At 51.9% G+C, this 19,554-nt stretch overlaps 5 protein-coding genes across 5 annotated transcripts; 3 read left to right on the forward strand and 2 right to left on the reverse strand.

Moving 5' to 3' along the window:
- Nucleotides 1-2,585: 2,585 nt before the first annotated feature.
- On the forward strand, nucleotides 2,586-6,625 carry PFICI_05328 (uncharacterized protein; the record flags this gene model as incomplete). Its single annotated transcript, XM_007833909.1, has 2 exons — nucleotides 2,586-4,943; nucleotides 5,003-6,625. 2 exons carry the CDS (start codon nucleotides 2,586-2,588, stop codon nucleotides 6,623-6,625), a joined length of 3,981 nt encoding a protein of 1,326 aa, XP_007832100.1.
- Nucleotides 6,626-7,183: 558 nt separating this feature from the next.
- On the reverse strand, nucleotides 7,184-9,607 carry PFICI_05329 (uncharacterized protein; the record flags this gene model as incomplete). Its single annotated transcript, XM_007833910.1, has 2 exons — nucleotides 7,184-9,199; nucleotides 9,263-9,607. 2 exons carry the CDS (start codon nucleotides 9,605-9,607, stop codon nucleotides 7,184-7,186), a joined length of 2,361 nt encoding a protein of 786 aa, XP_007832101.1.
- Nucleotides 9,608-10,615: 1,008 nt separating this feature from the next.
- PFICI_05330 (uncharacterized protein) lies at nucleotides 10,616-14,551 on the forward strand (the record flags this gene model as incomplete). The annotated part of the gene is made up of 4 exons (XM_007833911.1): nucleotides 10,616-10,621; nucleotides 10,727-10,844; nucleotides 10,916-13,830; nucleotides 13,913-14,551. The coding sequence occupies 4 exons, from the start codon at nucleotides 10,616-10,618 to the stop codon at nucleotides 14,549-14,551; spliced, it is 3,678 nt and encodes a 1,225-aa protein (XP_007832102.1).
- A 1,334-nt stretch (nucleotides 14,552-15,885) lies between these two features.
- PFICI_05331 (uncharacterized protein) lies at nucleotides 15,886-17,750 on the forward strand (the record flags this gene model as incomplete). Its single annotated transcript, XM_007833912.1, has 5 exons — nucleotides 15,886-16,001; nucleotides 16,091-16,282; nucleotides 16,349-17,132; nucleotides 17,299-17,325; nucleotides 17,406-17,750. The coding sequence occupies 5 exons, from the start codon at nucleotides 15,886-15,888 to the stop codon at nucleotides 17,748-17,750; spliced, it is 1,464 nt and encodes a 487-aa protein (XP_007832103.1).
- A 536-nt stretch (nucleotides 17,751-18,286) lies between these two features.
- PFICI_05332 (uncharacterized protein) lies at nucleotides 18,287-19,554 on the reverse strand (the record flags this gene model as incomplete). The annotated part of the gene is made up of 2 exons (XM_007833913.1): nucleotides 18,287-18,786; nucleotides 18,963-19,554. The coding sequence occupies 2 exons, from the start codon at nucleotides 19,552-19,554 to the stop codon at nucleotides 18,287-18,289; spliced, it is 1,092 nt and encodes a 363-aa protein (XP_007832104.1).

Below are 19,554 nucleotides of genomic sequence, written 5' to 3' on the forward strand. Positions count from 1 at the left end.
ACAATGAATAGAAATCGTGGCGGTCTTTTGAGTATCTGTATCTCTGCTTTATTATGTTGTAAGAGATGGATAGGCCAATGAGGTGTCCAGATTGGTAATGCGAGTAGCGAGTGATGTCTTTGGGGGGTATCAGATGATGGTGTTTTGTCTTTGAGGTAGAATGGCAACAGAGAAAAGGGAAATGGAACGTTTGTAGACTACGAAGGCGGATGGCGGTATTTAAGTAGAGTTTACATATTGCCCCAAAAAGGCTTTTTCTAACACCGGACGGAATTTGAAAGCGAAGCAATCAAAGGAACGCAAAGCGAAGCCCGTTGGCCGCTGGTGACCGAGACCTTAGCATTCATGAGAGCGCCGAATCGCTGGGAGCTTTCCGGATAGGGCAGCAAACCAGCGATAGACAGGGCACGGAGGACGCCGACCACCCGCATAGGAACTTCACTAACACAGTGGACGGCCCATAGCAACGGGGCGGATCGGAATCGTCCAGTCATACGAGGGCAGTTTTTAGTCGTGGGCGATCCCTGCGGAGCCACGTGGATTGAGAAGGACTTTCTCATACAATCATTTTAATCTCATACGTTTGTTGTTGTTGGTTGTCAAGAGTTATACATTGCCTCTTTGAGCTGAACGTTATACCTCTCTCGCGAACTTTACTGCACAGGGGGTACTAGCTGTATGAATCAGGTACGTAACCCGCCTTATTATTGCATCTGACCGGAGAGCTGCGGGGCGGACGTTGCAGCCAAATCGGCCGGAAAGCTGCGGAGAGATGCGGGGGTCTTTCACCTTGCTGGCCAACACCAAATCATCCTTTGCAGGGCAACCACAGGAAAGAGGGAGAGGCAGATAAGACGAATGCAGGTGGTGATGCAAGAGCCTTGACAGTGAAGTGACTTGGTGGCATCGTACGACTCATTGGACGCTCTGTTCATTAGCCTAGCGTATGTAGGACCAAATACGATCGAGTCCATTGTCCTGTACCTGGATTTGTCCAATCCATCATTGATATGTGTACGTCAACGTAGTACTTGGGAAGTGCGCAGACCTCCTTTGAATTTACTCATCCTTTGCCCAGATGCTCCAGTGGTTCCTCGATTTGGAAACCCGGTAGAATAAAAGAGGTCTTGCTGCTGGTCAAATTTGATTTTTCTCTGATTTGCCTGGGCGGCCTGCATGGTTTTCTGCCATGATGGTGTTAGTCTCGTGTGTAGCCATTCTGAATAGACTTGTCCTTTGCACAGCTCGGGAGGCTTGCATCTAGATCTTGAGGCTATGTTGTTTCGGCATAACAAAATGTAGGATTGAATCTTGTTATTAATCGAGGGTTAGGTGTTCTACAGATATCAAATTGCCGTACATGGTGCATAGCAGCAAGAATAGAATACTTCTTTTCCAGTCGCTGTCAGAGCAAGTCAAGTAGGATACACGCTTCTTCGGTTGATGCCTTGCACAATCATGTATTAATACGCCTTTTTAATCGTAAATGTTATGCAAATGAGTCACGATCACTGTATAAATTAGTTTTACTCTTTGATACATTTCTACATTTCTACATTTAGTGGTAGGTGAAGGACAGAACAAGATTGACAACGCGGAATATACAAAATATGCTGCTGCTAGTAACAAGTGGTAGCCCCGCAGTCTCCCGTCTTGAAGCTTAGGAGATCCCAAGGACCCATCCCACTTGGTTCGTTTGGCTTGGCCTTACCCCTGCGCGTGTTATTCTTGGCATGGAGCACAGATCCCAATCCTGAATCGGCCTCAACCTGGTCTCCGAAGTTGGTGATGATAGCAGCCAAGCACAGTCTGGCAAGCGAAAGCCAAACCTGATCTGTACGATACAGTTCTTGCATAAACGTCAAACGTCACAGATTCGAGTAGCGGCGATATATACCTGCCAGACGCCCTTTGCGCCGTGGTCTTGACTTGGCAATAACCCAAACAATCCGAGACACCAAACCCCACGAGGCAACAGATCGTGTCTCCTCACGACCTGGTACAATTGGCAGTTGCAGCATCGACGCACAGCTCGGTAGCACATCTTTGACCTGAAAGTCGACAACGTACGCCAGACACGATCTTGACCATTCACAAGCGACAAACTGCGCCGTACGTTCACGCAGCCCTGCAAGGCACGCTGCCATTCAAGCGCAAAGTCGAGCCTCCTCAACCCGACCAATCTTGCTCAGTTCGACTGTACGAACGTAGGTGGGACACTCGAGGCACACCTTCCGATTACGTTAAATTCCTCTCGAACGCCTTGAAATATTCTTGGCCAGTCAAGAGGAGGAAGCAACTCGCGCGCGCCGGGAGTTTACCGCAGTCAGTCTCGTGGGAATCTGGAAGTCTGCACTGAGCGATACAAGCTGGGGCGACGAAGCGCACAACCACTGTCAGTAGTGTGAGCCGGCGACAAAAGAAACGCCGCGGCACGGAGGGACTGCATCTTGACCAAAAAAAGCCAACCAAACCCCGTCTGGGAGTCGGCGCACATCCATCATTACCGCCTATGCGAAATCAAATCGAATGAGCCGCTCGTGGGTAACGTCCCGGAGGGTGGACATTGAATTGGGACTGCCACAATGCTGAGCGCAAACACAACACCGACTCAAAAGTCACACACACCACAGCCGCCATCCTCGTTGACATCCTCGATAGCGACGGGCCGCCCGAGTTTGGAACGAGATGGGCTTCAACCACCAGGAGCCACAAATGGAGGCAAAGGGGGTTCCTATGTCTCCAGGGGCGGTTCATCTTTTGTCCCTACTCCGGCTCCGGGCAGCTTCAACCCAGACGTGCGTAGCCAGGCAGCCTCCAGAACTGGTTCACGTGCAGACATTTTTGCTCTAGAGAAGTTGGATGAAGAGGAGATTTCTCTGGCTGAAAAGAACCTGAACCAGCTTAAAGATGCACTCAGTCGTGAGATCAAGATCCGCGATGGTAGTGAAAACATGCTAGAAGCTCTGAACATCAAGAAAGCGAAGCAGACAAAGGATCAAAGACAGAGGATCGAAGCTGAACTCAACACGTCCAATCAAAAGATCAAAGAACTCAGGACCAAAATTGACGATATACAAAGGGTCAAGGCTACCCCAGCTACTCCTACCAGAAACCGCACCGAAGGCTTGCTCGCTAGCAACGGCATCCGCTCTCCACCAAGCGCATCACGCAGCGGTGCTGGCTCTGATCTCGACGAACCTGTGGAACAGTCACCAACTTTTGCTCTTGCCGAGATCCTACAAGCGCTTGAGCAGGAGGGCTTGACAGCTGCTTATTATGTCGGACGTGCTAATAGCCTCGTGGAGCTCTTCAAGAAGCATCCTACGCTCAAGTATGATTTGGTCTGGTCCATCTTTGGTGACCGGATGCAAATGATGCTTCTCAGTGATAGCAGAGAGGTTGTTGCCGCCGGGTACCGCATGATCCGCTATGCTATTTCGGATGTGACATCCTTGAAAAGGATCCGGAGCCTCAATACAGATTACATGGTAGTAGTATCATTGGCCAAGGACCGAAAGGCTGATGTTGAACGTGAACAAGCGTTGAAGTTTGTGCGCGCCTTTCTCGACGTCAAGGATGGTGTCCGAGAGATTTCACGGGCTGTTGTGCGCACCATAGTCGCAGTTGCTGAACACTTGGAGGATCGCTTGCGGCCCATATGCATCGAAACTCTGGCTGAGATTCTGCTCAAGGATCCTGCTTTGCTCACGGCTTGTGGTGGCTTGGCACCTTTGTCTGAAGCCCTTGCAGAGGGGACGTATAAGTCTCCTGAATCTTTGGCATCTGCCTTTTTGTTTCTACTCAATGCACCTCATACCCGAAAATATCTTCGTGCAGGCTATGACCTGGAGGTCATGTTCACTGCATTCACAGATGCCTTATTCTCCGCCGAGGGTGTTGTGAAACAAAACTCCAAGGCTGTTTCAGGCGCTTTAAAGTCATGGTCAGGCCTGATGACGCTATCCATGTTTGACTTTAGAGCGATCAGGGCACTTATATCTACACTCTCTCTGCCCAACACGGCGATTCGCGAGACGGTTATTGACATGCTCTTTACGCTTTTGCGAATCAAGCCGCCTGCTTGGGCAACGACATTTCTAGCTGGAAGGCGTTTGACCACTTACGGAAGAGTTGCCAGCCTCAAATCGGCCACGACCAAGACTGGCGCTTCTTATGACGAGGATAATGACGAACAAAACTTTGTCGAGCATTACACATCCTTATTACTGGCTATATTCGTCAAGGCTGGACTGCTACCAAGCCTCCTCGTCATTGCGCAAGAACCCGATACAACTTTGCTAAAGCGAAAGGCAACACTGCTTATCGGCGAGGTGCTGAAATTGGCAGGTCGTTTACTACCTCCAGCTTGGAGCAGCCAACTACAACTACTTCCTGAGCTATTCTCAGCTGCTATAGAATTCAAGGACACCAGTCGCTTCCACGCGACGGGTGTGGTGTATCAGATCAGCAGCGTCAGTCGCACGCTGTTCCGATCATCGCCAGCAGCTCTTACCTTACCCGCCAGCAGCGCTCTTGACCATGTTGGCTCTGTTGAGGACACACCCAAAAACAGTGCTTCAATAAACACGGATGATGCAACCTTTCGGCAGCTCTTGATCGACTCGGGTGTTCTCGGAAGCTCGAACCCCATAAAATGGAACTGGGATATCGTTCTGAGGATAATCGAAGGCCCTCTCACCAACGGCAAGAGATTGGAAGAGGCTATCAAAGCATCCAAGTTCGTGAAGAGACTGATGAGCTTTTACCGGCCCTTTAAGTATCGGTTTTCCGGTACCAAGAGTCATCGCAATTCTCAGAAATATATCAGAGTTGGTTGTGCTTTGATGCACTCTCTGCTTCAATCACCAGAAGGCAGAAAATACTTGGCAGACAACAAGCTCTTGCGACAGCTTGCCGAATGTCTTGCCCAATGTGATCCAGTAAGCCGAGCAATGTACTACAAAATTTGTCTTGATTTGATGCTGACAAGGAATTCAAGACCAGCGGTTTAACAGCGCAACGTCCGATGTTCTCACCTGATTATCTGACTGACTTCCTTTGCGGTGGCTATTTCCCCATGCTGGGGGTGCTCACAGGAGACCCCAACGGCCTACAAATGCTCGAACGGTGGCGGATATTCAACATGATATATCACATTGTTGATTACAACCAGAGACCTGACATGATCAAACTAATCCTGGCAAACTTTGATTATGGTCTTCAAGGACATCCCCGCGTGTTGCTGTCCAAGGCGCTGACAGCAGGAACCAAGGAAATCAGAATACATGCCACGAATGCGTTGAGGTTGTATGCCACGGGCCAACGAGCGCCGTCATCCAGCCATATCGTGTCTGATGCGAAGTGGGCTATCCAGCTCCTTGTCACTCAGCTCTATGATCCCGAAATCGAGGTCTGTGCTACAGCTGTCAAGATCCTGGAGAAGGCCTGCAATAGCAAGCACTTACTGGAATATATCGTGGAGTGTCGTCCTGCACTGGATCATTTAGGAGAGATTGGAGCACCTCTACTGCTCCGTTTCTTGTCCACATCTATCGGATACCACTACCTGGACGGACTCGATTATATCAGCAACGAAATGGACGATTGGTTTCTTGGCCGAAACGACAGCTATGTCAGTCTTATAGAGGCTAGTTTGGCTCGCTCATTTGTCGAGAATCCCGAGGACCATTCCGGCCGACTTAGTCTTTATGAAGATGAACTGGACGCCGACCAGGATAATCACATCCCACCACACTTCTACCGCGAGTTGACGCGTACCAAGGAGGGATGTAAGCTTCTAGAGGATAAGGGACACTTTGAAGAATTCTCTACAACAATCCGCGATTATGGTATGTATTCCAATGACCCCGAACTCATGGTCAAGGTCAAAGGTTGCATGTGGGCAGTGGGGAACGTCGGCTCGATGGAGCTCGGAGCACCTTTCCTCGAGTCCACAGATGTGGTGGGCCAGATTGTCAAGATTGCAGAGACGCATGAAGTGATGAGCCTACGAGGAACCGCCTTTTTCGTGCTCGGCCTGATATCCAGATCCGTTCATGGCCTTGAAATACTCTCTGAGCTGGGGTGGGACTCGAACACCACGCCTTTGGGTGTGTCACTCGGCTTCTGTCTGCCAACCGATATGTCAAAACTTTTCTCTTTTCAACCATGGGAGCATGTAACTGCATCTTCTGTGGTGCTTCCGGAGTCACAGAGAACCATCATCGAGGCACCACCGGCCGTCATGAAAGATCCTGATGAGACTAATCAGCGGATCCTGGAAATCATGGTGGAGCTGGGCAACATAGTGCAATACAAGAAAGCAAAGATGGAACTGCTGCAACTCAGACACAAGAAAGTACCCGGCTTTCGACAAGCCAAACTCTTCCGCCGCGTCTTGTCACTCCTGGAGAATCACCACTACCGGCTGAGCGATCGACACATGGCCATTGAGATGTTTGACAAGAGCGTACTGAGGCAGATTGTGTATGGCGACGAGGAGGGTGAAGAGGAGGTTGAAACCAGTTCTGGTGACGAGGGAAGGACAGAGCGTCAGAGGAGTATTAGTGACCCGGCCGATTGGGAGGGTACAAGGGGTCTGACGCAGAAATTCTCCATCTGAGGCTACTGGGGCCGGGCGTACAAACCCGTGAACAATGGTGTAGATATATGGAGGAGAGAGGGAGGGAAAGGAGCGTAAAGAGTATTCAAGTGAGCAAGAAGGGGCAGCATCATGCGTACACATGTGTCTGAGGGAATACACATCTAAAGGCATTCGAAAGAGGGTGTGGCTCGGCGTTTTGAGAGCTTTTTTCTATATCACATCGTCTGTTCTAGTGCGATCATGATATCCAAAGGAATCTGGCGAAACATTGGGCGAGGGAGGGGGAATTCATGGATATTTAAAGGTGGTTTACACGAAAGAAAGTCTCGTCACTTAGGCGTTTTGGGGCGTTCATGGCTGACATCGTGAATGGAGACGATGCCATCGGCGATGCTCAGTTACTTAGCAAAAGATTTGATTTTCTCTGGCCCGGTCAATTGGTCTACTGCGATGCAATTGTCATCTGTGAAATGCTACCTGGTGCCTCGATTGTGATTTCACATGAGAATTATTCATGTCGAGTTTGGCATGATTTGCATTTACAAATCTTGTTCTACTTTTTTATCATCTATGCAATTACTCTTCATCTTCATCTCCTTCAGAATCTAAATCCATGTTCAAATGAACACTTTCGTCATCGCTATCATCGTCGTCGTCTTTACCGTCTGCCGCCGTCAACTGCCCAGCACCAGCAGGAGCCGACTTGGCCAGCGTGTCCTCGACCAGGGCGCCCATGGTCCCGAACCCGGGGTCGGGGGTGTCGGCGGCAGCTATATCCACACGTTTCGAAGCGAGTAGGGCCTCGGCCTCTTCGCTCTTGCGCTTGAGGGGCACGGTGCTGCTGGCGGCGGCCAGCGGCGACACGACTGCCGGGACGAGCGGCTGCGGCAGGAAGGGGCTGGGCTGAATCTCGGCGGCAATGGCGGGCGCCGAGGGGGCCGTCCGGGCGACTACGGGTTCCGACATGGTGGCTGTCTGTGTCACCGAGGCGGTCGAAGTCACCTGGAAGGGGCGGTCAAAGGTGAAGCCGTCGGCGGGTTTCTCCACTGGCACTTCCGAGTCAATCTCCATGTCATCATCATCATTACCAGCGTCCAGGGCATCGCCCCCCCTGGCGCCACCGGCAATAGGACGAAAGTTGAAGCGGAGAATCTCGACGGCCTCGTCGTAGGGGAATTGCTGGTGGAGGTAGGGGAGGATGACCTGGGCTGTCCTGCCGTTCTTGTCCTTGGCGGGGTTGAGGATGCTGGCAACTTGGGCGTCCTTGATTTGGCACAGGATCGCAGTCCGGAGCATGCGAGACCGCAGGTCAGGATTGATGTGTTGCTGGGGCAGATGGCTGAACAAGGCCGTGAGCAGTCTTTCTGCAGCGGCCACGTGCTCTGCGTCAAAGGACACGGAAACGGTCTCATCTTCGGCGTTGGACTTGAGAAAGGCATCGGCGTTTTGCGAAGCGGTTCTGGATTTCGCTCCGTTCTGCCCGGTCGTGGAGGTCTGCTGCTTTGGCGCCTTGAGGTGACCCCCAGCGCCGAGCAAGTCACGGCAGCATGTCATGGTGACAAGCTGTAGCGCATCGACTTGCGGCTTGGATCGCGTTGGGCCGCTCAGCTGGAGCAGATCAGTGATCAAAGCAAAAGCTATGCTGCGGACTTCGGGCAGGCGATAGCTCGAGTCCATCATGCGGACAACTTGGTCCAAGGTGTCTTGGGCCAGAGGAATAAAGTTTCTTCCCAATCGCTGGGCGAGGACTCGAGCGAATTGCAGAATGGCGACTTGGACATCAGGTAAGACTGCCCACAAATCATCCTTTTCTTCTCTGCCGGCAGCCGGATTTAGCTGAGTATACTCGCTCTTATCTTTCCCAGCGACGGGAGGAATAATCAGCGACACACGCGCAATCATATCCGTGGCAGCACTGATTGGAATGGTGACGGCGACTTTCGTAGGGCAACGGAGACAATCGGCCAAGCTAGCAAGTAGACCCATCATGCGCTCGCTGCCAGCTAGTATGCCTGACCATTGGGGTAGCTGCTCTGCAGATGGACTGTCATTGCCAGGCTCGGCATCGAAGTTGGGCGCCTGCTTGTTGTGTCCTGTAGTGGACTCCCAGTTCTCAAGCACAGCTCGAAAGACTTGGTCGGCGGTCTCGTGAAACTCTTTGATAAGGCCTTGGAAATGCTTGGCCCACTCATCCGCACCGCCATTCTTGGCTGCTGTCATATGTAGCCTAGCAAGTAGCTTTCGGCTGCTGCTTTGTAGACTTGAGGGGACGAGTTCATCGTCTGAGCTCGTTGGGGCAATGAATGGCCTTGTGACGGAACGTATTTGTGCGACGGAAGGACGCAGCGTCGTTGGGTAGAGAGGAATCAGCACGGAGAATGCCTCAATGACGGTCTCAGTAAAACTCAAGGGAATTTTGACAGCTGCTTTACTTGTGCTGGCGGGCTTCACAATCTGTAGGCAGGCAGTGGCAAAAGCTGGGAGGAAAGGCGTGACAATCTCGCGTATCAAGGTTTGAAACTTGTGCGCAAGTGTGAATATCCTAACAAGTACAATGGCACATAGTTCCTTGACTGCTATGGGGTCCCGTTTCTTAGGAGGCGTCAGTTCACTGGCTCCAACATAGAGTAAATGATGGAACTGCTCTCAACTTACCTGGAGGATCGACACAAGACCTCTCACCCAGGGCTCAGAGACACGCAAGGTTTCCCATCCTCCCACTTCAATGTAGGTCTTGATCAAGGCGACAGCAGTAAAACGGCCCTCCAGACTCCGGCCATTCAGCAATGTGCCGATGTGGGTTCGGAGCTTGTGCACCAGGACGGCAGCTTCAGACGAGGACGATGTGGTCTTGGCGTCCTGCGGCTCAGACAGAGGTTGCTGGCAACGTTGAAGATCCTTCAGCAAGGAAGGAAGCAGGCTCGGGAGCTGTTCAGTCTTGGCGGTGGTGAGCCTCCTGCAAATACTGCGGAGCTCTGGTGGAAGAGAGACCAAAGACATTGTTATGATTATGAGCTGTGCAGCTGAGCAGAGAAAATCTTAAGCTTTGTGCAGAGATTTATAGGTTGCTGGATTTCGTGAATGACCAATGAGTTGCAGAATTCGTAGAAATTCTGGTCATCTCAGTCGGTCAAAAAAATTCGGTGCGTCTTCACAGACCATATCCCACAGCAGGTAAAATACTCTAGATTGTAAGAGGTGCAGATCTTTCTCGTTATCTGAATCTTTCAAAGTCTCTGTTGTTGCGACTTTGGTTTTGAACTTTTTAGTGGGTCCGGGGACTGCATAAGGTCCATCCATTACGGATGGATAGATAGATACACTGCAATGTGCAAGTACGTACCGAGTAGTCCCTGTACCTGGTTGCGTACATTATAATTGGGTCTATGAATTCCACTCATCAATGTCCATAAGCAAAGTCGCTGACAACAATCATGCCAAAGTAGAACTACTACAGCAATGCAGGCTCACATGAATGTTCACTCAATCATCACTTGAAAGATCATAAATTTACACACAATCTCGGAATATCTCTTCATGGCCCATTGGAACGGGGATGAACCAATGAAAAATTGTGATTCCCATATGCAAGTTAATGTTTTCCCTGGCCTTTTTTGTTTTTTTAATGTTTACCGCCGTTGGGCCAGCTGCCAACCGCCTGTCGCGTCCCCCCGAGCTCCAGCTCCGTACCCAGTGATCCCAGCATGTGGAAATGGACGTCACTTCCCTGCCCCTGGATTGCGTCGATCTCGCCCAAGCTATTTCCCATAAACGTTGGCCTCAAGTCGCCGACAACTTGCGTTGGCCAGAGAAGGCTTTTGATTCGCTTTGTTTGCCCTTGATTTGCTTGCCTGCGTTGCGACGCCCTTCATCATTTTGATCACAGACAGCATCTACTTCTTTTCCATTCTGCTGCCCGCCGCCGTCCTGCGTTTTTCGAGCATGCTAGCTTAGGCGCATCTTCACTCCCTCCAAAAACATCTGCCGCTCCTTTAAACCCCCTTCATAATGACGGTACGCCGCGCAATCCTCCCCTCTCTCTAGGCATGAGCAGACATGCTCGGCGACCGACGCGAATGATACATCAGACAAATACTAACGCCCAACTCTACTACCCAGAAACCATCCAAGGCCGAGATCTACCTGTCACAACTAGAGAATTGTCGCTGCGAAGACAACTGGGACGCCGTGCCCGAGGCGGTGCGCAAGATTCGCAAACATGCACCAAACAGACAATGTAACACACTACCCACCGTTCTGACTTCACCGTATCATTGGCCATAGATGGCTAATTCGAGCGTCACATAGGTCTTGCGACGACTGCCGAAACTGAATATGCCATCATCAAAGCCCAGCTGAAGCAGACGGCGCGTCCTGCCACTGCAGTCTCCCAGACGGACCTCGATATCACAAATCTTCTCCCAAAACTTCTCGAGGCAATCGAAAATGAGCACACCTTGCAGGAGGACAAGTATCAGGCACAAGTCTGCGTAGGATGGCTGCACTGGGCCGTCGGAGAGTACAGCATTGCCGTAACCCGTCTGCCGAGTGTTTTAGAACAGGATCCCGAGGAAGTCTCAGAATGGACCCGAGTCTGCACGCTCAAGGCCGCCTACCTCAAGGCAAATTGTCTTTCTCGGGACAATGAACGACTCCAGGCCCTCGCTGTCTTTGAGGTCGCCTTGAGTTCCCTGACAAGAGTTTGGTCCACGCAAAAAGGTCGCAAGCAGCTACAATTCTGGGCCGAGCTCTTCCTGACCGAGTTCTGCATGCTGCAGTCGCAGGCATTGGAAAGAGGCGAGAAGAGCTTGGACGACTCGACAGTTCTGGCTCCATATCGCTCGTGGGCACGCTACTGGGAGACTTCCAAGAGCCAGGGCACTCCTCTCGTCGGTGGTCACGGTTTTAGAGGAGCTGTGCCGAGAAGAAGGGTATGGCGCGAGTATTACACTGCTCTTTCTGCCATCCTAGACCAGGATCTGCCTTTCCCGACCGCAGAAGTGCCTACTCTTTCAAACGAGGCATCGGCACGGAATCAGCTGCGTATGGAATTGAAAAAGGTCGAGGCTGCATATGAGGCGCTTTTGCTGGACGAGACCCCGTTTCCCCGCGCAGACGAGGAGCGCGAGGAAATTGAAGCCTTTGTCGCTCTTGTCATGAGCAACTGGAGTATTCTGAATGGACGCGACTGGCACGAACACGATCTTGCTCATGGTGGTAAGGACGCCCTGAGCCGTGGTATCCTCGAAATTCTATACCGAGCCGCGACCAAGACTTTTCACTCAACCGCCATTTTGCGTCACCTCTTCACGGTGCATCTTGCTGTGGCTGAATTTGACTTGGCCCTCAAGGCGTTCAACTCGTACCTGGAAATTGTCAAGAAGGGCAAGGCTCGCATCGACAAAACTGGACACGCAGAACCTAGCCTTGACGATGATGCTACTGTGCTCGAGACCATCTCGGCGGCTATTTCAGCTCTGTGCAAATACGGTTTCCGCGAGGAGGCAGAAGCAGCCTACGGTCTTGGAATTGAGTTGGAAGAAATGTTACAGAAACTACCAGCACCGATGCCCAACACTGCAGATATAACATCGTTGCCCGAGGAAAACGCTAATGGCGTTGTTCTCCACCCACGTATTTCAGCAAAGGCGAATGCTCTGGCGTGGCAAGCGATTGGTGTATCGCAAGCTCAGTGGGCTAGGATGACATTTGACGCTGCTTCCAGGACGGAAATACAGGGTAAGGCGATTCGAAGCTTTCAAAAGTCCCTAGCACCAGACACTGGAAATCCAGCCGATGTTCGGACTCTTTTCACTCTTGGTCTCCTCCTGGCAGAGCAGAGAGAGTTGTCCACAGCCATAGATATCATCAAGGCTGCTCTCATGACCAACAAGAAATCAACAGAGTACATCCCGGCGGCTGGCAGCCACTGGCATGAGCGTTCCCTCATTCCACTTTGGCATTTGTTGGCCCTGCTTCTCAGTGCGCGTCAGGACTACGTCATGGCCGCTCGAGCTTGTGAGGGTGCTTTCGAGCAATTTGGTGATCCGGCAGTACTGTTTGGAACTCAGGGGCTGCAGAGTCAGTTCCGAAGCGATCACCTCAACGAGCTTGAAGCCAAGAATGGACATGGCAAACCGGGCGCTCTTGTTGACGAGATGGACGATCTTGAAAAGGAGAATATTATCGAGGTCAAGATGACCCAACTTGCGCTTCTAGAGCTGCTCGAAGGCCCAGAAGTTGCCGTCAACGCAAGTCACGAACTGCTTGTTCTGTACACCAGACTTTTTGGAACTATGCAGACAAATGCCCCATCGACAACACAGAGGTCTCTCACCGTTGCGCCTCCGAAAAGCTCGGCAGGGACGTTGCGTAGTTTTCGAGGTAGTGTTTTTGGAAACCGGGGTAGAGCTTCTAGCAGGCTGCGAGAGACAGTTCCTTTAGAGGAAGAGACACCAATGTCACCATCAGACCGACCTCAAACTGCTCAGAACCCACCATCCACTGCCGCTCCTGTCACTGCCGCCGCCGATGCGCCCCCAGCTCCTGCTATACAAATCACTCGAGACAACACGGATTTGTCCGACACACGCTCCCGCAAGTCCACCGGAAGTGTCCGGGGGCGCCGAAGTGACTCTGTAAAACGGGGCAACAGTCTCAAGAAGCGCGATGCCAGCAGCCAGCAACGAAGAGCTGCAAGCACAAGCAGACCTCCAAGCCAGCGGGCACACCAGCCAACTATTTCTGATGGTGACGCATATTTCACGCCTCTGGGAGATGCCGCAGCCACTGACAGGCCAGACTTCTTTGATTGGAAGACCAAGAGCAACATCTCTAGCCAACAGTCTTTCTCAAAGGGGAGAGGGTTGCTCAGGTACGATTCTACAGCTTCTTCGTATAAGGGGTCGACCACAGGCCCGGAATCCTTTACTCTGGATTCTCTCTCACCACCAATCACATTGCCTCTGCTTCATTTCCCCGCGGAGCAAACAAAGAGACAGCGACAGACGATCCTCGTTAAAGTATGGTTGATGATTGCAGCATTCTACAGACGTGCGGGGGTGTTTAGTCAGTGCCAGAACGCCATCGATGAGGCCAAGAAGATTATTGAAGCCATGGAATTGGATATTGCCAAGGACACGTCTGGATCTGTTGGAATCAGTCACCCTGGTTGGGGTGGTAAGAGAAGTGTCGAGGAGCTATGGGCTGATGTTCACTCGGAGGTATGCATTCCCTTGGTGCATTTTGCCCACCACCTTTAATTACATACCACATCATGAAGTTCATTTACTAACATTGGTCCAGACTGGTTCCCTCTCAGTTGCCGAGGGTATTCCATACAAAGCTCGAGCCGACTTTGAAGAAGCTTTGATGCACAATGCAAACCATCCGGCTGCCATTGTAGGATTGTCGACGATCTTGTTGGACATTTATGCCGAGGTCCTTTCGCCTGCGCCAGCCATTCCAGGTATCGCAGAGCCGGACGGGCAGCCAATCAATATTGATGATCCAACAGCAACACACGAGAGTCTCGCATTGCGATCAAAATCTGCACTGGCCCTCACTGCTCTCCCATCCGGTCCATTAGGACTTGGCGGAGAGGCGACGAGTTCACCTGCAATTAGTGGATCACCTCCCAAGCAGCAGCGGAAGCCATCCCAGGCCGTGTCGATCGAAGAGCTCCCAGCGCCATACAAGGCAAAATCGCTACCTCTAGTGGACAGACTTGCTGCCAGAGATCGGGCATACGGTCTGCTGTCGGGCCTCACGCGACTCGGCACTGGCTGGAACAACTCGGATGCGTGGTTTGCTCTGGCCAGGGCTCACGAGGAGAGTGGCCAGATGGACAAGGCAAAAGAAGCCCTTTGGTGGTGCGTGGAGCTGGAGGAAGGCAGGGGCATTCGCGACTGGAATAATGTTGGCGCAGGTCGTTATGTCCTGTAAAGAAGTGCCAGATGGTATTGAATTTTTGTCATAGCAAAGATACCCACATCGTCGGGATAAGCGACTGTTGAACTGGGAGGCCCTCAGGACACACACAAAAAACAGAATCCAGTAATGTCTTGCAGACTTGTGTCTACCAGAAAGGGACTGGCAACTGCCGTGAACTTGTAATTGTGCAAAGATGCGGCACCGGCACTTTGCGTTGAGCTTAGAGTACTGTCAAACTGTCCGTAGTGCTTACACCTGACTGTTTATCAGGCTCTCTGCGAGCAAAGTGTTTCAGCGACTTATTGAGCGATACCGTTCATTCATCCTACTCAAGATGCACTCAGGGTGCGGCTCTATTGTGCGACTGCGTATGCTTTTATGCTCCTTTCAACCTGCTAACCATGAGGGTAAGCTCAAGGTGTGGCCGGGGCCAAGGGCCAAGAGTCTATAGTTGAATTTTGCAAGCCAAGACTGCCTAAATAGGCATTTATACCTTCCTGCAAATTGTTGCCAGATGAATGTTATACTCAGCCACGGACAACTGGACCAAGACTCTGGACACTGTTGTAATAAAACACATTGCGCGAGATATGTGGCGGTGTTACTTTGAAGCTCAAGCAGAATCTCGCAAGTCATAACCTCTATATTCTATGATCTACATTATCTTACCAATCTGGGCCGCTCGCATTGGTCAGATACCCCGACTTTGCATCTGCTGTTTTGGCTTGCCTATTTCAACTAACCTACCCCATTGCGGGGGTTGGATATGGCTACTACCTAGGTGATGATATAGTGGGAAACGGAGTAACTGCATGTAGACTTTTTTTTCTCACTTCTCCGCACCTTCACATCGGCTGTTCTTCCCCGAGGTTATGGGGGAGTGGATCAAAGACCAGTCAAGAAGACGAATGAGGTTGTACAGCATCGTCGAGGACTGCAGATTCGAAGATGCAAGTCCCGCGACGGGAATTGCCCGGAAAATACATTGATTCGCACAAGCTCTGTTGGTCATCTGAGGGTGCGAGCAAAGGGCCTACCTGCCACTCGAGTCATGATCTTTCCTTTCATTCTCTTTACAACTTGACTAATCATTATCGTCATATACAAACGGTGGTACACGACTGGCACATTGAGCCGATTCATATATTCGACCTCACCATCAATCGATCAGCTTGCTTTTCATCAAGTCAACTCGGCAAGACAGATAGACACAAGACCCTGCACACTCAATCTGGACAGGTCAAGGTGGTCATCTCTTATCGCTGTGACTTCGCAGCCAATGTCACCGTGTCAACGAATTCACCCCGTCAGACTACCCTGATCGGCAGCACGACACCGCCGCAAACATGGCTTCAAGTTTACTGCCCACCGATGTGTCGGAATACCAAGCATTGGAAAAGAAGCTTGTGCGAAAGATTGATTGGAGGCTCATGCCAGTCCTGGTGGTGATGATCGTTCTCAAGTAAGGGCAAGCCAAGCTTATCGTTGCAAAATATCATCTTGCGTTTCTTTTCTATGTGTCTGCGCTCTTGCTAATGTTGGAACATGCAGCTATCTTGACCGTCAAGCACTCCCCAACGCTCGTGTGCAGGGCATCGAAGATGACCTCGGCCTTGCAGGGGACGACTATAATGTGGCTATATCGGTCTTGTTTGCCGGATACATTGCCTTGCAGATTCCATCCAACATGATTCTCACTCGAGTACGGCCAAGCATATACCTGCCTCTTTGTATGGCTCTATGGTAAGTCTTTGTCTGTTGCTCTGTCGGTCCTTTCTGGCTATATGGTCCAGACTAAACATTGTACAGGGGAGCCGTATCTGCATGTACTGCTGCAGTGACAAGTTTCCATGGCCTAGTAGCTTGCCGTTTCTTTCTCGGCTTTCTCGAAGCTCCCTTCTTTCCTGGTGCGCTTTTCTTGTTGTCGTCGTGGTACACGCCCAAAGAGCTTGCTACACGGACGGCAGTTCTCTACACGGGCAGTCTCTTGTCCAGCGCCTTTGGCGGCCTGGTGGGCGCCGGCGTACAATACGGGCTCGACGGCGCCCACGGACTACACGCCTGGCAGTGGCTGTTCATCATTGAGGGCTCGGCGACCGTCTTCCTCTCGCTGTGCTCCGTGTTCCTGCTGCCCGACTTCCCGGGCACGACGCGGTGGCTGTCGGAGCAGGAAAAGGCCATTGCCAAGGACCGGCTCCACCGGCACAGCGGCAGCCAAGACGAGGAGCGCGGGCCCGTCCTCCGCGGCGTCCGGCTCGCCCTCGCCGACTACAAGGTGTGGCTGCTGGCCGCCGTGGTCATCACCAAGACGACGGCCGCGGCGGTCACGTCGTTTGTCCCGACCCTGGTGGCCACTTTTGAATTCTCCAGCGTGCAGTCGCTGCTCATGACGGCGCCGCCGTACGTGTTTGCCGCCATTGTCGCCATGGCCGTCAGTATCTCGAGCGACCGCCGCGCCGAGCGGTACGGCCACCTCGTCGTGCCCCTTGCGGTCGGCATGGTGGGCTATATTGTTGCGGCGTCCACGACGACGCTGGCGCCGCGGTACTTTTCCCTATTCTTGATGCTCGGGGGAGTTTACGGCAGCTTCAATGTAAGCAGCATGTTTTCCTAGAAGAGTCTATCTTTGAGATTTGGCGGTCCCGTAACTTTGTCTCGGGAAATACCTGCCTACCTAGTAGCGGTAGCTCGAGAACTTGGTGGAAATTTCTATACAATCATGAAAAGATTTGAGAGGCTAACACATTTCGACGCACTAGGTCACGTACGCCTGGATATCGTCGACGGTATGAAAACTATTTTCTTATATTTTGAACTCCATAGACCGATCCTTTTTGTCTTGTAGTTCTGGCTGATTATAAACTAGATCCCGCGTCCACTCGAGAAGCGCGCGGCGGCATTCGCTTTTGCCAACATGGTAGGCAATTTTGCGCAAATCTACTCGCCGTACATGTACAACTCGTCCACGGGGCCGCGCTACCTCCCGGCCATGACAGCCAACACCGTCTTTGTGTTTGCCTCCATCTGTTGTGCCACCGTCTTGCGATTCTGTCTGGTGCGCGAGAATCGCAAGCTCGACGCTCTTGAGAACGTTCAGGAGGACGACGGTGGTAGTCCCGAGAAGGGCGAGCTGGAAAAACGCGACGAAATTGTCCAGGAGAGCCGAGTCGGTCCCCTTGCGCTGAGTCCTGGCTTCCGATATACTCTTTGAAAAGGGTACAACGCCAGTCAACTCTTTGATCGTAGGGAGACGTGTAAAGCTTGGCAAAGAGGGTGCATGTAAATGATGATAGTTGCAGAATGAGATTTCAGAAAGAGCACAGAAAGGCTCGTGGTTGATACATCGGGAATGGTGTATTTTCAGCTGGTTCATCAGACCTGAGAATAGATGACATAAGCTATCACAATTCCATTTTGATCATGTTGTACTTTTGAGCGAGTCTAGGGGTCGAAATAAACCAGTCAGGCGGTTCAATTCCCCCCCCCCAAGGCCGATTTATACTGGCAAAGTTCCCAGAAATCGGTCTCGTCAATAAGTGTATCACGGGCTTGGCGCAAAGCTTTGCAGGCCTTGAAGTCAGGGGATGAGATGCACATTTGTCATTTTTATAGTCGTGTCCTCAGGATCGGTTCATCATAATTAGAGGGCAAGTACAAGCCTCTTCACTTGGAAACTGATGTTTCTTTTTACTGTATTGTTTTTCTTGGCCTCAAAATTACCCAGCCCATTATCTAACGCCAACAACTTTACGCGTCCAGCTTGAACAGGTGAGGCTCCTGGCCACGAACACCGACATCGATTCGGAACAAGCCACCGCTAAAGTCGACCTCCTCGGGGGTGCCCTGGCCCTCCTCCATGCCGGCGGTGGTAATGAAGATCTCCGTGCCGACAAATTCGACGCAGGTAATGTTGCGGGTCGGCATCTTGATGCAGCCGATCAGCTGGCCCTTGGGCGAGATCTTGAGCACCACGGCGTCGCCGTACACGGCGCACCACATGTTGCCCTCGACGTCGATGCGGTGGCCGTCGGGCTCGCCCTGGCCATTGTACATGAAGAAGATGCGCTCGTTTGACACGGCGGGCCCTTCAGCCGTGTCGGCATAGTCAAAGGCGTGGATCACGCGCGACGACGAGTGCGTAAAGTACATGGTCTTCTTGTCCGGCGACCAGCTCACCGAGTTGGGGATGGACACTGGGCCCTTGACCTCCAGGCCGGGGTCTCCGGCGTGGAACAACCACAGGGCACCTAGATCCATGAACATGTCAGCAAAATTTCTGATAACTGTCTATCAAACTTATATGACGGGAAAAGAAGAAACCAATGTAGTTTCTTCTTTGCTTGTAGATAGATTGCAACGAGACCCCATCAACTGGGACCGCAACAAAAGAAATTCATAGGCGACCAAGGTATATACTACTCACCCTCGGGTTGCACGGGGCCATAACCAAAATCCGTCATACTGCCGAGCCAGAAGCGGCCATGAGGATCGACAGCACCGTCGTTGCCACGGATGCGCTCCTTGTCCTCGACGTAGAACTTGGTCAGGTACTCGTAGCGGCCCGAGTCGCGGTGCAGGATGGCGGCGCCGTGCTTGGCGCCGACGAGGATGCGCTCGCGCGGGTCGACGCCGGCAATGTCGGCCGTGACGCCGACGCGGACGTCGAGCTGCAGCGTCGACAGCGACTCGGGCCCCCGGTGCAGGTCCACCGTGTGTATGCGCTTCTCGATGATGTCGACAAAGCGCAGGCGGTGGCTCGCCTTTTCGTAGTACGGCCCCTCGCCCAGCGCGCAGTGGAGCTTGATCCACGGCTCCTTGATCTCCCACTCCTGCAGCGATGCCGGTGCGGCGGCGGCGGCGGCGGCGTTTGACGACATGTTCCTGACCTCCACGTCCTTTTCTGCTGACTCCTTTCCTTTTGCCTGCTGCTGCTGCTGCTGTTTCGAATTTTCTTTCTGCGCCTTCTTCTTCCTCAGTCCCAAAGTCTCCAAAATTCTAGTAAGAATCCTTGCCAT

Source organism: Pestalotiopsis fici (assembly GCF_000516985.1).
Source record: "Pestalotiopsis fici W106-1 unplaced genomic scaffold PFICI_Scf_3, whole genome shotgun sequence".
NCBI classification, from domain to species: Eukaryota; Fungi; Ascomycota; class Sordariomycetes; order Amphisphaeriales; family Sporocadaceae; genus Pestalotiopsis; species Pestalotiopsis fici.